The 14,671-nt window shown below is 42.6% G+C and overlaps 1 protein-coding gene across 1 annotated transcript in view; it reads left to right on the top strand.

The window, feature by feature from the left end:
- ATG5 (autophagy related 5) overlaps window positions 1-14,671 on the top strand; it is a 293,272-nt gene that overhangs the window by 115,040 nt on the left and 163,561 nt on the right. Inside the window, exon 6 of the mRNA XM_073627015.1 lies at window positions 8,831-8,925. Within this exon, the coding sequence (XP_073483116.1) occupies window positions 8,831-8,925 (95 nt within the window). The remainder of the gene's footprint in view (window positions 1-8,830; window positions 8,926-14,671) is intronic.

The raw sequence follows: 14,671 nt of genomic DNA, 5'->3' as shown, positions 1-14,671 counted from the left end.
TACTCATTCACATAGGGTGAGGGGCCGGGATCTGGGGGCCCCCTTATTAAAGGGGGCTCCCGGATTCCGATAAGCCCTCCGCCCGCAGACCCCGACAACCAACGGCCAGGGTTGTCGGGGAAGAGGCCCTTGTCCTCATCAACATGGGGACAAGGTGCTTTGGGGTGGGGGGGCCACAGAGCGCCCTCTCCCCCAAAGCACCCACCCCCCCATGTTGAGGGCATGCGGCCTGGTACGGCTCAGGAGGGGGGAGCGCTCGCCCGTCCCCACCCCCATTCCTGACCGACCGGGCTGCGTGCTCGGATAAGGGTCTGGTATGGATTTTGGGGGGGACCCCACGCCGTTTTTTCGGCATAGGGGTTCCTCTTAAAATCCATACCAGACCGAAGGGCCTGGTATGCCCCTGGGGGGGGGGGACCCACGCCATTTTTTTATTTAAAATTTGGCGCGAAGTTCCCCCTCAAGATTCATACCAAACAGTGTCGGGCATTGGTGGGGATCCGAGTCGGATCCCCGTGCTTGTCGCTCATTGGGAAAGGAAAAATCATTTTTCCTTTCCCGATGAGCAGCTCGGCGCTGTTATCCGCAGCTGACACAGTGCACTGCGATTACCTGCGGTTATGTGCGAATAACTGCGCTAAATCGCTCCTGGACGCAGTCAATTCTATTTTTTCTATCCGCACAGAACCGCATGTATCTAATTCGCAGCTAAACGCAGTGTGTGAATGGGGCCATAGGAAAGCATTGTGTGCTTTTAGCTGCGGTAGAAAATCTGAAAATCCGCAGCTAAAAGCACCATTCTATCTGTCCGTGTGAAAGGGGCCTAACAATCCTCTGAGGGCTTCACATAAAAGTTGTATTTATACTGAGATTATATTACAGGTGGATTCTGTTGACTAATTAGGTGACTTCTGAAGGCAGTTGGTTCCACTAGATTTTAGTTCGGGCTATCAGAGTAAAGGGGGTTGAATACAAATGCACGCCACACTTTTCAGATGTTTATTTGTAAAAAAAATGTTGTAAACCATTTATCATTTTCCTTCCATTTCACAATTATGTGCCACTTTGTGTTGGTCTATCACATACAATCCCAATAAAATACATTTACATTTTTGGTTGTTACATGACAACATGTGGAAATTTTTTTTTAGGGGTATGAATACTTTTTCAAGGCACTGTATCTTAGGGACTTTGATGGTAAATGTCAGTGTTTGGGTCTCCTGGTCTACCACCTTCCTATAAATTTTTGGTGAAATAATACTTTTTTAAAGTTTTGTTAATCATATATATTTAATGTGCAATTTTCGTCCAGAATTTTTTTTTTACATCTCTTTTGAAACAATCTATTACAAATACATGACAGCATATGAAAATAAAACACACCTGTAGATGAGATCACTAAATACAAACAGGTTTTTAGCAGTTTATTGTTTATGACTCTTAGACCTCAAGTAGGCACATAAACAAAAATATTTACCAGTTGTGGCTAAAATGAAACCAGTCTAGAAAAGTTTTGTTTCATACTGAGTTAAAGAATGTGTAAAGCCAGCATTTCATATTACTGATATATGCCTGCTGCACCATGTACTTGTATGAAAAGGTACCCTGTTCTCTTTGTATTGCTTCCTTTGTGTGAAATACCTGGTGTTCCTGCCAGTCCCTCTACTTTCCTATTAAAAACTGACCACACTAGGCAGAACACACCATTGTCAGTTCTCTAGCTGTGCTGGGGACTCAGCCTGCTCTCCTCCAATGATCAGGTTTGTCCTGACACATGCCGGGCACAGCCTTTCACTGGGAAGCTCGGTGTCCTGCTGTCCCCCCCCCCAGCTCTTATGCAGCTGAGGACAGAGGGAATGTGCTCGCTTATAAAAATGGATGAAAATTATTTATAAGTTTTTTTTTTTTTTTTTTTATATGTACATACAAATGTTTTGCGTTTCATTTCTCTTTTAAACTGAATGGATTGTTTTACAAGGTGAGGGTTTACAATCACTTTAAACTCACAGAAACTGGTTATTTCTCATCCATTTAGGGGTTCAGGAAGTTCTATACGTCAAGGTTATACTACTGCCTACAGGAGGATTGCCCACTGTTAAATAGAAAATTGTAATTCATTCCAGGATAACCCCTACTATGCTCAGCATGCCTTAGTTTTTTGCTAGTGTGTGAGGATGAACTTAAACTCTGCTGAGAAAAGTTTAACCACTTCAGCCCCGGAAGGATTCACCCCCCTTAATGACCTGGTCATTTTTTGCGATATGGCACTGAGTCACTTTAACTGACAATTGCGTGGTTGTGCGATGACGTACCCAAACAAAATTGTCCTTTTTTTCTCACAAATATAGCTTTCTTTTGGTCACCTCTGCAGTTTTTATTTTTTGCGCTATAAACAAAACGAGACAATTTTGAAAAAAAAAACAATATGTTTTACTTTTTGCTATAATAAATATCCCCCAAAAAATAAAAATTCATCAGTTTAGGCCAATATGTATTCTTCTACATATTTTTGGTAAAAAAATTGCAATAATCGTATATTGATTGGTTTGTGCAAAAGTTCTAGCATTTACAAAATAAGAGATAGATTTATGGAATTTTTATTATTATTTTTTTTACCAGTAATGGCAGTGATCAGTGATTTTTAGCGGGATTGTGACTTTGTGGCGGACAAATCGGACACTTTTTTGGGACCAGTGACATTTATACAGCGATCAGTGTTATAAAAATGCACTGATTACTGTATAAATGTCACTGTCAGGAAAGGGGTCAACACTTGGGGGCAATCAAGGGGTTAAGTGTGTCCTAGGGAGGTGTTTCTAACTGTGGGGGGGGGGGGTGTACTGACTGGGAGAACAGAGAGATCGCTGTTCCTAATCACTAGGAACAGACGATCCATTTTTACTCCCCTGACAGAGCGTGAATCTGTTTGTTTACATCAGGGGTCCTCAAACTTTTTAAATAGGGGGCCAGTCCACTGTCCCTCAGATTGTTGGGGGCCGAATCAATGCAGCCTCGCCAGTGCCCAGCAATTCAGCCTCACCAGTGCCCAACAATGCAGCCTGACCAGTGCCCAACAATGCAGCCTGACCAGTGCCCAGCAGCGCAGCCAGCCTGACCAGTGCCCAGCAGCGCAGCCAGCCTGACCAGTGCCCAGCAGCGCAGCCAGCCTCTCCAGTGCCCAGCAAGGCAGCCAGCCTCTCCAGTGCCCAGCAAGGCAGCCAACCTCTCCAGTGCCCAGCAAGGCAGCCAGCCTCTCCAGTGCCCAGCAAGGCAGCCAGCCTCTCCAGTGCCCAGCAAGGCAGCCAGCCTCTCCAGTGCCCAGCAAGGCAGCCAGCCTTTCCAGTGCCCAGCAAGGCAGCCAGCCTCTCCAGTGCCCAGCAAGGCAGCCAGACTTGTGCCCAGTAATGCAGCCTGACTTGTGCCCAGTAATGCAGCCTGACTTGTGCCCAGTAATGCAGCCTGCCCAGTGCCCAGTAATGCAGCCTGACCAGTGCCCAATAATGCAGCCTGACCAGTGCCCAATAATGCAGCCTGACCAGTGCCCAGTAATGCAGCCTGACCAGTGCCCAGTAATGCAGCCTGACCAGTGCCCAGCAAGGCAGCCTGACCAGTGCCCAGCAAGGCAGCCTGACCAGTGCCCAGCAAGGCAGCATTACCAGTGCCCAGCAAGGCAGCATTACCAGTGCCCAGCAAGGCAGCATTACCAGTGCCCTGCAAGGCAGCCTGATCTGTGCCCAGCAAGGCAGCCTGATCTGTGCCCAGCAAGGCAGCCTGATCTGTGCCCAGCAAGGCAGCCTGATCTGTGCCCAGCAATGTAGCCTAACCTATGCTCAGTAATGCAGCCTGTCCTGTACCCAGTAATGCAGCCAACCTCTCCATTGTCCAGTTATGCAGCCTGACCTGTGCCCAGCTATGCAGCCTGACCTGTGCCCAGTTATGCTGCCTGACCTGTGCCCAGTTATGCAGCCTGACCTGTGCCCAGTTATGCAGCCTGACCTGTGCCCAGTTATGCAGCCTGACCTGTGCCCAGTTATGCAGCCTGACCTGTGCCCAGTTATGCAGCCTGACCTGTGCCCAGTTATGCAGCCTGACCTGTGCCCAGTTATGCAGCCTGACCTGTGCCCAGCAATGCAGCGTGATCTGTGCCCAGCAATGCAGCGTGATCTGTGCCCAGCAATGCAGCGTGATCTGTGCCCAGCAATGCAGAGTGATCTGTGCCCAGCAATGCAGAGTGATCTGTGCCCAGCAATGCAGAGTGATCTGTGCCCAGCAATGCAGAGTGATCTGTGCCCAGCAATGCAGCGTGATCTGTGCCCAGCAATGCAGAGTGATCTGTGCCCAGCAATGCAGCGTGATCTGTGCCCAGCAATGCAGCCAGCCTGTCCAGTGCACGGGGATTAGTGAGAGGAGCGCCGCGGGACTTACCGCTATGATCAGGCAGCCGCGAGGAGAATCCTTGTGAAGCTTTCCCGCGCTGGAGCGGGCTCTGTGTCTCCGCCACCATTCTGGACAGTGCCTGAAATTAATACCGTTTCCCCCTATGAAGCGGGGTCCGCAGGGAAAGCATCTCTCCGGGCGGACCGTTGTGGGGGCTCCAATGCCCGAAAGGCAGGGAGGGCCGGGTAAAAGACCTTGGCGGGCCGTAGTTTGAGGACCCCTGGTTTACATTGACAAATCCCCATTCTGGCTCTCTGTGGAGCGATCGCAGGTGGCCGGCGGACCTCGCAGCTGCCGGCCATGAGCATCGGGGCCACGGTCACACAGGCGCCCGCTATATATCTATTACGCAAACCACAGTATTGGTACAGCGATTTGCGCAATAGAGCCGACCTGCCACCGTATATCGGCGGTGGCTGGTCGGCAAGTGGTTAACCAACTTTTTCTAGCTTTTTTTTTTCTTCAACTTTTTTCTATGATTATTTTTCCATTGACATTAAAAATTTCTCACAACATCGCTGCTTAAGCTGGTCTCTGCATGGTAGCTATCCAGATCAGCCTTTTTTCAGCTTGATTTTATACCCCTTTTACACTGAGGTGCTTAAAAACTGTCTATAAAACGCCGAGTGCTTTTGCGGTGCTTTTCAAACGCTTTTGAGGAGTTAGCTGTGCACTTTTTTGAAGGCCACGTGACTCAAAAAACTGCTGCTGAACCATTTTGAAGCGCTTTTCAGGCGCTTCCCATTCATTTCAATGGAGAGGGTCTCTTTGGAGGCGCTTTTTTTTAGCTGTCCAAACACGCTCCAAAGATGCTGCTTGCAGGAGTTTATTCACCTCCTCGCCAGCGCACCGTCCCATTGTGAAAGCATTCCTTGATCCTAATGGAAATAGGTTTTTCAGGAGCGTTTCAGGCACTTTTTTTTAGCACAAAAGTGCCTGAAAAGCACCTCAGTGTGAAAGGGGTCTTTCACACTGTGCCAAACCTAGACCTTGCTTGACTGTATATTGTGGGGATATCCCGGATTTTACATTTGGACACTGGGTTCTGCTTGTAGCACTTTCGAGATCCAGTACTGGTAAAAGTTAACTGCATATAGTTTTTCAGGTCCAGAGCCCCTGGCATTTCCTCAACACTTGCCCGGTACCCTGTTGAGTAGGTCAATCAGCAGGAGCTTCCTTGTTAATTGCACTGCCAAAGGCCTTTCAAGATTCCCACTACTGTAATTTTTTTTAGCGGAAAGGGTTATTGCTGAGAAAGCAAACGCAAATGTCATCCGCTGGATGTAGTGTCACAAGCACTAAGCATTCTCCCCCCACCATTCAGTGTATAGGATGCGTCATCCCACTGCTGCTCTTTCAAAAGAACCACATAGAATGCTGATCTTCTGTTTATTCCTCCTGCCCTCCGGCAGTGACATTGGTCTCTTCCAGCCTTTTGACCTCCAGCTGCCTGACTTTGTGAGTACCAAATGCCTTGCTTCATACCTTGAGGGTAGTTGTATCACCCACAATATGTCTGTATCTAGACACGGAGGTGACCGTCCCTCTGCTACAGGTGACCTCAGCTCAAAGTATCCTGTGGTTTCAGAGACATTCATTCTGTACCTTCCAAAGGCACTGATGCCTGAAGTCTGCAATTCGGTAATCCTTTGATTATAGGCTCTATTTCATTGCATGCTCCCCTAGCTCTGTTGTCTGAGGATGAGTTTCCTAGTCTGTCGTCGGGGGCTTCTACTGCAGTTGCACAATATTTTGTGGTCAAATTCACCAAATTCCTCATGGACACAGACCACAGGGTTCTAAGCGACCTCCCGACCTTCCCTTGCAGATTCGATCTTTGATCTCTCCACGGGCTTAGAAATAGCCCGGTAATCAGCATAGTAATCATCTCTGACTCAAACTCAAAGTCCCCACAGTCTCCTGTTGGTACCTTGAAATAAAAGACAGATAAATTCTGCTCTTAATGATGCAGTTTGCACTACTATACATCTGGAGTATCAGCCAACTGTTTCCAGTCTTGGGTGTTTTAGTGCCCCTACAATAGCGAAGACCTTTCCACTACACCCGATTTTTTTATGTAGTCCTCTGTGCAAGCTGGAAGCATCCTGAAGTTTTCCGGGCTCTACCTAAGAGTGTATTGAAGTGGTTCTGCTTTGAGAGGGAATTTATTCAACAGTGGAGGCCCCACTGGATGCATCAATTTCATGTGATCCATAATGATTCAAAGCGAGAGTAGAGAATGGTCAAGGTTGAGATTGCGGTTATACTCTAACCACAGGGTCCATATTTTCAAGTAATGAGTATCATTTAATATAGAAGTGGATATTTTGTGATACATAGTACCCATAATCTGCTGCTTTACCTTCATATTCAGAGAAGGCTGTCCCCAGACTTTAGCTATAGTTTGGCACGTGGCTAAGAAAATAAAGGTTATTAGCTTCTGCTCGGTATTGGTAAAGTCAGAGATAGGCCTGTGGAGCAGACCCTCCTTGTATACCCTTATCGACAATCTTTGGACTTTGGGGCATTTCCAGATGACCTTCTGCATATTGTTATGTACCCTTACATATTTCTAGCAAACGTTTGAACAAAGACAGGGATTCTTGCTTCACATATATTGTTGAAGCTGGCCAACTGTGTTTTACTGTTAATGTTGGGTCGCACCCTTTTAGCACATCATTTGCTATAAATATGTAAGCTGTTTGGATTTGAGCAAAGACCTCTCTCCTTATCCAATGTGTTGTTGTTCCACCTGTTTTGGTGGGTGCTGATTGACCAGCTTCTAGTTTGGCCCATAGTTTCGTTTTCCCCTCTGTGTGGAGTCATTTTTATTTTGGTCTTGGACATCATGTTGATTCCCTGTGTTTTCCATGTGGTCATGTTGACAGGTTTCCCTATCGGGCAGGGGGTTCAGCCTCATCCATTGTCACATTTGGGAGTTGGCTCTTCAAGCGGCCTTTGAGCTGCAGGCAGTCCCAAGTTCTAATTTTTTGTTGGGCATGTTAGCCATGCTGCGGTTGCCCACCCCTCAGTTGGAAGGATTTTTATTCTTGTGCCCCTCAATGGACGTCACAGTCCACCCTTCTGTGTTTTAGATCATGCTCCTGATACTGCTTGCTACAAATAGAGGCATTCTGGGTAGAAGAGGGAGTTATTTTGCACTGGCTTACAATTTTTTGTTTGCAAGGGTCCTGTAGGTTGCATTATAACCCTATATTATTTGAGTTCCTCAATGTACTCCAAGAAAATAATTTTATATTCAGTACAAAAATCCTATTTATCGTAATATTACCATTAGAGTTATTTTAATAAGATAACTAAGAACTATATATTCTTTGGTAAATGGGTGAACCTTTAAAATGTGTCCTGGTTGTACTATTGAGAGACCCCATTTTAGAAGGAGGATGTAAACTTTATTTATTTTTTTTTTATTATGTAATTGCAGATTGGAGATGTATTTCTTGTTGAACTTATAGTGGTATTTACCGTTCCAGAAAGGGACCTTCATCTGACGCTTGGCTGTATTTTTGAAAAATATATAAAAGAAAGGGGAGCGCCTCAAAGAGCAGCTTTCATATAAAGATTTGAAAGTGGCTGTAAGTAGTCTTCTCACTTTGTTAGATGGCTGCTAAGACATACTTAAACATGTTTAGTATGTAGCATTAGCATGATCCACTCCAGTCGGTCACATGGGTTTTGGATCAGCTGCGAAAAACTAACTATTAGATGTAAAATTCTAGTAATCCACCTTTATTTTGGTGCATTTTAGAATCGTAACCCAGTTGCTTCTTCAGGAATAGGACACCTCTAAAAATCTGCTTGCCAGCCTATAATTGAAATGAAGGTAGATTATTAAAACCCTTGTGACTGAATCTTAAATGCTGTATTCAGTCATTTAACAAAGTGAGAATAAGGCCCCTGTATATGAAAGCTGCTGCCGATGCTCCCTTTTCTTCTACATATTTTAAAGATTGTGTCCTCTCCATGTTGACAGAAAGCTTTGGGAGTAGCTGCTTCTGGGGGAACCCTTAAATGAAACCCTCTGTAGACATTCTGGATCAGGCACCTCTAAGCTGCCTTACAGTCGTAAAGGGGGATTTACAATTGAGCAATAATAGCTGTATTTTTAACATTCTTCAGAAGCCAAAGTAGAAATCCCAGCTTTTGTCCCGACTGGGGTGATTTCTCCTTGCTTTCTCTCCATAAGTTCTGATAGGAAGGAGGGTGATTCTGTCTGACAGGGGTTCTAAGTCTTTCACTTTTAACTCTTTCCCATTTAAACACACAAGCAAAATGCTTTGACTGGAGTCCTACTTGATGTTCTGTATGTAAGCATAATTCTCAGTAAATTCTGTTCAGAAACTTAACTTTATTAATTAATTTGTTCTTCTAGATAAATTTGACCAATTTTGGGCCATAAACCGAAAGCTTATGGAGTATTCCACAGAAGAAGGGGGATTTCGTTACATACCTTTTCGGATATACCTGGTAAGTAGTAATTAAAACAAAATTTTAGATGTGATTTATAAGGGGATTTGTTTTTAAAGGAAAACTTGGGGCATTTCCTAAAAATAAAAAGACAAAAAGTTCTTATACAAATATTAATTAAGCCCCCCCCCTCCAAAAAAAATCACAGAAATAAAAAAAAAGATTCCCAGAAAGAGTTTAAAACAAGGAAGAATTAAAAGGAAAGGTCTCTATAATCAGCCCCCATTCCTCAGTGTACGCATAATTCATGAAGCAAAAAATAAAGCTTGCATACACATTGCTTGAATCAACCTTATATCTTTAAGTAGATCTCTGTATATTAGTGTCTCCAATTTAGTCCGGTTAGTACATACAGCACAAGCTGAAGCTTGAGGAAGGATGTTTATGCCTGTGAAACCTTTCTGACCAGTTAATTATAAGTTATTTATATGTCTGCCCTGCTATTGTGTTCTATGTGAGCATAAATGTGCTCACCTTGAACCGGCCCAGGTTCGAACCGTCTATGGCCAGCATTCCAATATTGATATAATGAACAAAAGCAGTGACCATATACTGCAATGCAATTTGCTTGACTTCACTTTTGTTTTGCTTGCTATATATATGCTTGCTTTGATTGCTCTGTAAGTTATGCATCAGCATATATGAACACAAATTTTGACATTGAATGAAATGGTGAACACAGTGTGGCTTAATTACAAGTTTCTTCAGTCTGACTGAGAAACTACATGTGCCTCAAGTGCTTCATTGCTCAGTGATATGAGAATGATATTTTAGCTGTGGTTTGTTTGCAGCATATATACGTCTCCTTTGCAGTTGTGATTGTGCCTGACATGCTTAAAATGAGCACAGTTTACACTAACCTGATACAATCTGAAATAATGGATACATACTGTTAGTTTTCATTATGATGTAACTTTCTTGGCTAAACACGCAGCCTTCCTGCATTATATGCTTGCATTACAACTGTGCCCTATGTACTTTATCTACTGACAGTACTACTTAGGAAACCTGTTTATGCAGAGATTTACTTAAGATATATGCTCTATCTCTGCCTTGTGTATGCAAGAACCCTCTAAGTTATACATTTTTAAAAATTTTTTTTATTTATGAATAGCTCTTGCGTTGATTTATTTTTGAGTTCTTTTTTGGAAATGCCCTGAGCTTTTTTAAAAAAAATCCCCATATATCATATTCATTTTCAAAGTCTGGTCATTCCTGTTCAATTCTTTTCCAGTTGCTGGAAAAGAAAAATTCCATGTAAAATGTGTTGGATATCCTGTTCAAATTTCCCCTTTAAATGGGCAAATTACACCAGGTTGGGGGTGAATCAAAGCCTTTCTGCTGCATTCCAAGACTTTAGACTAACAGCAACAGATGATTGATTTGCTGCCACTTGGATTTGTAGATTGCAAAACCGTTTATCTGCAGAATCAAAAGTAAACCCCCTTTTAATTCCCTGCTTATCATGTCTTTTTTTACCAAAAATGTTAAATGTTGCTTTTTTAAATGGTTTACCTTTAGATTTTATGGCAGTACAGCCTCAATAAAGCCTAACTGGCTGATAGTTTTGCACATTACATGAGCCTGTGATATATAAATTCTCAACAGTTGTAGACTTGGTACCCAATTATGCTAACGTTTGTTCCTTTGGCAAGAGGATGAGGACTTTAAATATAAGTTTGACACAAATGCTTAACATCAAAATAACTAGTCATTGTGAAACTAATGATTAATTGGGAACGGAAATTACAGCTATTACCATGAATGTTACCTGATGTATAAGCAGTTGCCACACTGCGTTATTAAGCCTTAAAACTATTATTTCTAAATATTTTGTGCTTTTCTTCCCTCACCAACCAACTCTATTTTGTGCATAGTCATAAACCACTTGATAAAAAGGTTTGTCTAGGTACCTTGGTAGATGTAAAGGCATTTATCAATAATGTTTCTTTTCACCCTCTTTTCTGAGCGTTGTATCACTGGATCCACCTCAGTCAAAATAATAATAATTGAGTATACCTTAACCTCACTAAATGCAGCATTTAGATATTATTCTTGTTTTAAAAAGCTGCTCCATTTATTACTGAGAGCAGATAACACTATCAACTCTCCAAAGGACACCACAGTGTTTAGGCCCCATGTGTTTCGTAATTCATGTTGCTCATAAATTTAATGTAATTCATGTAGACCAGAGTAGGTGTTTTGTGTTTTTTGCATAACACTGCAGGGAACACTCCAAGATATGGGAAGAATGCATTCTGATGACATTATTTCCTCAAAGATACAATACTGTTCAAAAAATTTAGGCTTGTGAAGAAATGTTGTAAAGTAAGTGCTTTTAAAAATATATACTTTAATTGTTTTTTTTTATTAATTACATTATTAATTTACAAAACTTTGACTTCAAACCAGCTTCAATTCTTACACTTGCACACTTTGACAAGTCGGGATTTTGTAGGATTAGAGTCAGGTATATGATTAAGCAATTTTACCAAGCAGGTGCCAGTGATCATCAATTTCATATGTAGGTTGAAACGCTGTCATTAACTGAAACAACTGTGTAGGAAGCTAAAAACTGGGTGAGGAACAGCCAAACTTTGCTGCTAAGGTGAGGTTGCGGAAGACCGTTTCATGTCATGGGTCATATAGCATGGCAAGACTGAGCACAGCAACAAGACATAAGGTAGTTATACTGCATTAGCAAAATCTCCCCAGGTATAGATTTCAAAGCAGACCGGGGTTTCAAGATGTGCTGTTCAAGCTATTTGGAAGAAGCACAAAAAACAGGCAACATTGAGGACTGTAGATGCAGTGATCGGCCAAGGGAAAATTCATGCAGCAGATGAAAGACCTATCATGCTTACTTCCCTTTGACATCAGAAGATGTTCTGCAGTGACAGCAGCACAGAACTGGCAAAAACCAGTGGGACCCAGGTACACTCATCTAATGTCCGGCGAGGTATGGTCAGAAGTTGTCGTCTTGGAAGAATTGCAACCAAAAAGTCATACCTCTGACGTGGAAACAAGGCTAAGCGACTCAACTCTGCAGGAAAACAGAACAACTGGGGTGCAGAAAAATGGCAGTAGGTGCTCCGGACTGGTGAGTCAAAAATTTTAATATTTGGCTGTAGCAGGAGGCAGGCAGTTTGTCGAAGGGCTGGAGAACGGTACAATAATATGTGTCTGCAGGCAACAGTGAAGCATGGTGGAGGTTCCTTGCAAGTTTGGGGCTGCATTTCTGCAAGTAGAGTTGAAGATTTGGTCAGAATCATTGGTGTCCTCAATGCTGAGAAATACAGGCAGATATGTATCCATCATGCCATAACTTTAGGGAGGCATGTGATTGGCCCCAAATTTATTCTGCAGCAGGACATCAACCCTAAACATACAGCCACTGTCATTAAGAACTATCTTCAGTGTAAAGAAGAATAAGGAGTCCTGGAAGTGAGGTTTGGCCGCCGCAGAACCCTGTTCTCAACATCATGTAGACCAGTGGTTCTCAACCTTTGTAGGGCTGTGACCCCTTGATAAAATATCCCAAGTTGTGGGGACCCCTAGCAGTAAAATTATTTTCATAGCGTGTCAGCCCCCAAGGCAAAACAAGTAATTTGCACCCCTAACCAACGGACATTTAGTGCTCCCTGAGTCCCTTCCTCTCGTTCAGTATTAAAACCCCTTATGGTACGTTTTAGGATGTACCACTCTTTCTCTTTGTTCTCCAATCTTTCCCTTTTATCTCTCTCAGTCCTATTTTCTTGTTTCTTTCCCCCCCCACCCCTTTTTCTAGCCGTCTTTCTTTTTCTTTCTCTTATTTTTTTCTCTCCCCTTTTCTTTGTTCCTCCCCCTCTTTTCCTCTCCTTTCCATGTATTCTCTATTTTTATTCCTTCTCTTACTCCTTGGTGGGGGGAATGGGATGAGTGGCAGTGCTGGCAGGGAGTTGGGAATAGAGAATACATGGAAGGGAGAGGAAAAGGGGAGAGAAAAAATAAGAGAAAGAAAAAGAAAGACGGCTAGAAAGAGAGATGGGGGGGGGGGGGGGGGGGAGAAAATAGGATTGAGAGAGATAAAAGGGAAAGATTGGAGAACAAAGAGAAAGAGTGGTACATCCTAAAATGTACCATAAGGGGTTTTAATACTGAACGAGAGGAAGGGACTCAGGGAGCGCTAAATGTCCGTGGGTTAGGGGCGCAAATTACTTGTCTTGCGTGCTGACACGCTATGAAAATAATTTTACTGCTAGGGGTCCCCACAACTTGGGATATTTTATCAAGGGGTCACAGCCCTAGGAAGGTTGAAAACCACTGCTCTAGAAGCTGGAGATCACTGAAGTATTATCGCTACTCCAGTGATCTCCACTTTGGGTCTTGTGTTGAGCGGCTATTCTGCTGCATTGTATAAGCAAGGGGTATGCTATTTTCTTCCTGTAAATACAGTATGCTTTCCTTGTCGAGCATGCACCTTCTGCCTTGCATCAAAAATACAGTGCAGGTTACATTAACTGTCTATGTGTTTCCCTGCAAAATATTAATGGAGGGAAGGACTTATGCAGTTTAATATAGTAGTAGTGTAGTAACACAGAACACCCAATCTATAAGAATTGTTACTTTTCTTACCACAATAAAAATAAACTGTTGGGCGTGGCTAATTGTTTCATTTTTTAAGCTTTATTGTTTTCTATTTTTTTTTTAATGTACAGTGGTTCAGGTACATTATTAGCATCATGAATTGGTCATACATTCTTTTGATCCAGCTTTTACTATTTTACATTTGCCCTGATGCTTTTTCTGCTCATAAGTAGATCATAGTTGATTGTCCACGCTGTCTGATGCAGTAAGGCATTTATACCTGAAGAGGGCATAACTGCACTGCCGGTAGTCTCATAGGTGTAACAAGAATGTACTTGAACATGTTGTTGCACTTTTCAAAATGTTTATTTCTCACTTTCAAACTTTTTTTTTAGTAGATTGAATGCGTGGTTGGATTTTATACATGAGCTAAAAATGGGCATGCTGGGTGCATTATTTATTTTTGAAGTTTTTTGTATGAACAGTTTATGACTTTTCTGTTTTAAAATATAGTAGAAAATACTGACTTGTAGAAATGAAAGATGTGTTTATTTGCATGGCCAGGTGTAAAAATCTTTCAGTTCTAATGGTATTGGGTATTTTAGGTTGAACAAAATTGTATCCATTTTGTATTATCACTACATAGTTTCAATGTTTAGTAGTTTTCTCAGTATTGGTCCAGGTGTGTGGAGTCGTCTGTGGTCTAGTGAAGAGTGGAGAATGTGCCTTATTATTGAGCTTGAGGAAGACTAAACCTGAGATCACAAATCGCGCACTGAGGGTGTATTGTACAACAAGCATATCAATAAGGTGAAAAAACTTTTTACATAGTGGCCCTAGAAAATACATCAAGAACAAAGGAAAATATAGTGGCTGCAGCCAGTTATGTGTCAGGTTGTAACAACATATGTTTATCTACACAGCCTGTGGACAATTATTTGAGTCTTGGTATATTATATCATTTGATCCAAACTCTACTGGCAAACATTTTGAGTGGCCAAGCAATGATAGTTGGGGTCTTTTGGGACTCCAAACTTCCTACTTTTTATGTGGTAATGCAAAATGATCATTCTTAGCTTATTTAGACACTGGAGCCATGCTTTCTGATTGTAGTAGAAGCACCACCCCTAAATTATATGTAATATTGCACCCTGATTCTTCTTATATAAAAACAGTTCTC

This window comes from Aquarana catesbeiana, linkage group LG04 (genome assembly GCF_042186555.1).
Source record: "Aquarana catesbeiana isolate 2022-GZ linkage group LG04, ASM4218655v1, whole genome shotgun sequence".
NCBI classification, from domain to species: domain Eukaryota; kingdom Metazoa; phylum Chordata; class Amphibia; order Anura; family Ranidae; genus Aquarana; species Aquarana catesbeiana.
This window is presented reverse-complemented; position numbering and strand designations above follow the sequence as displayed.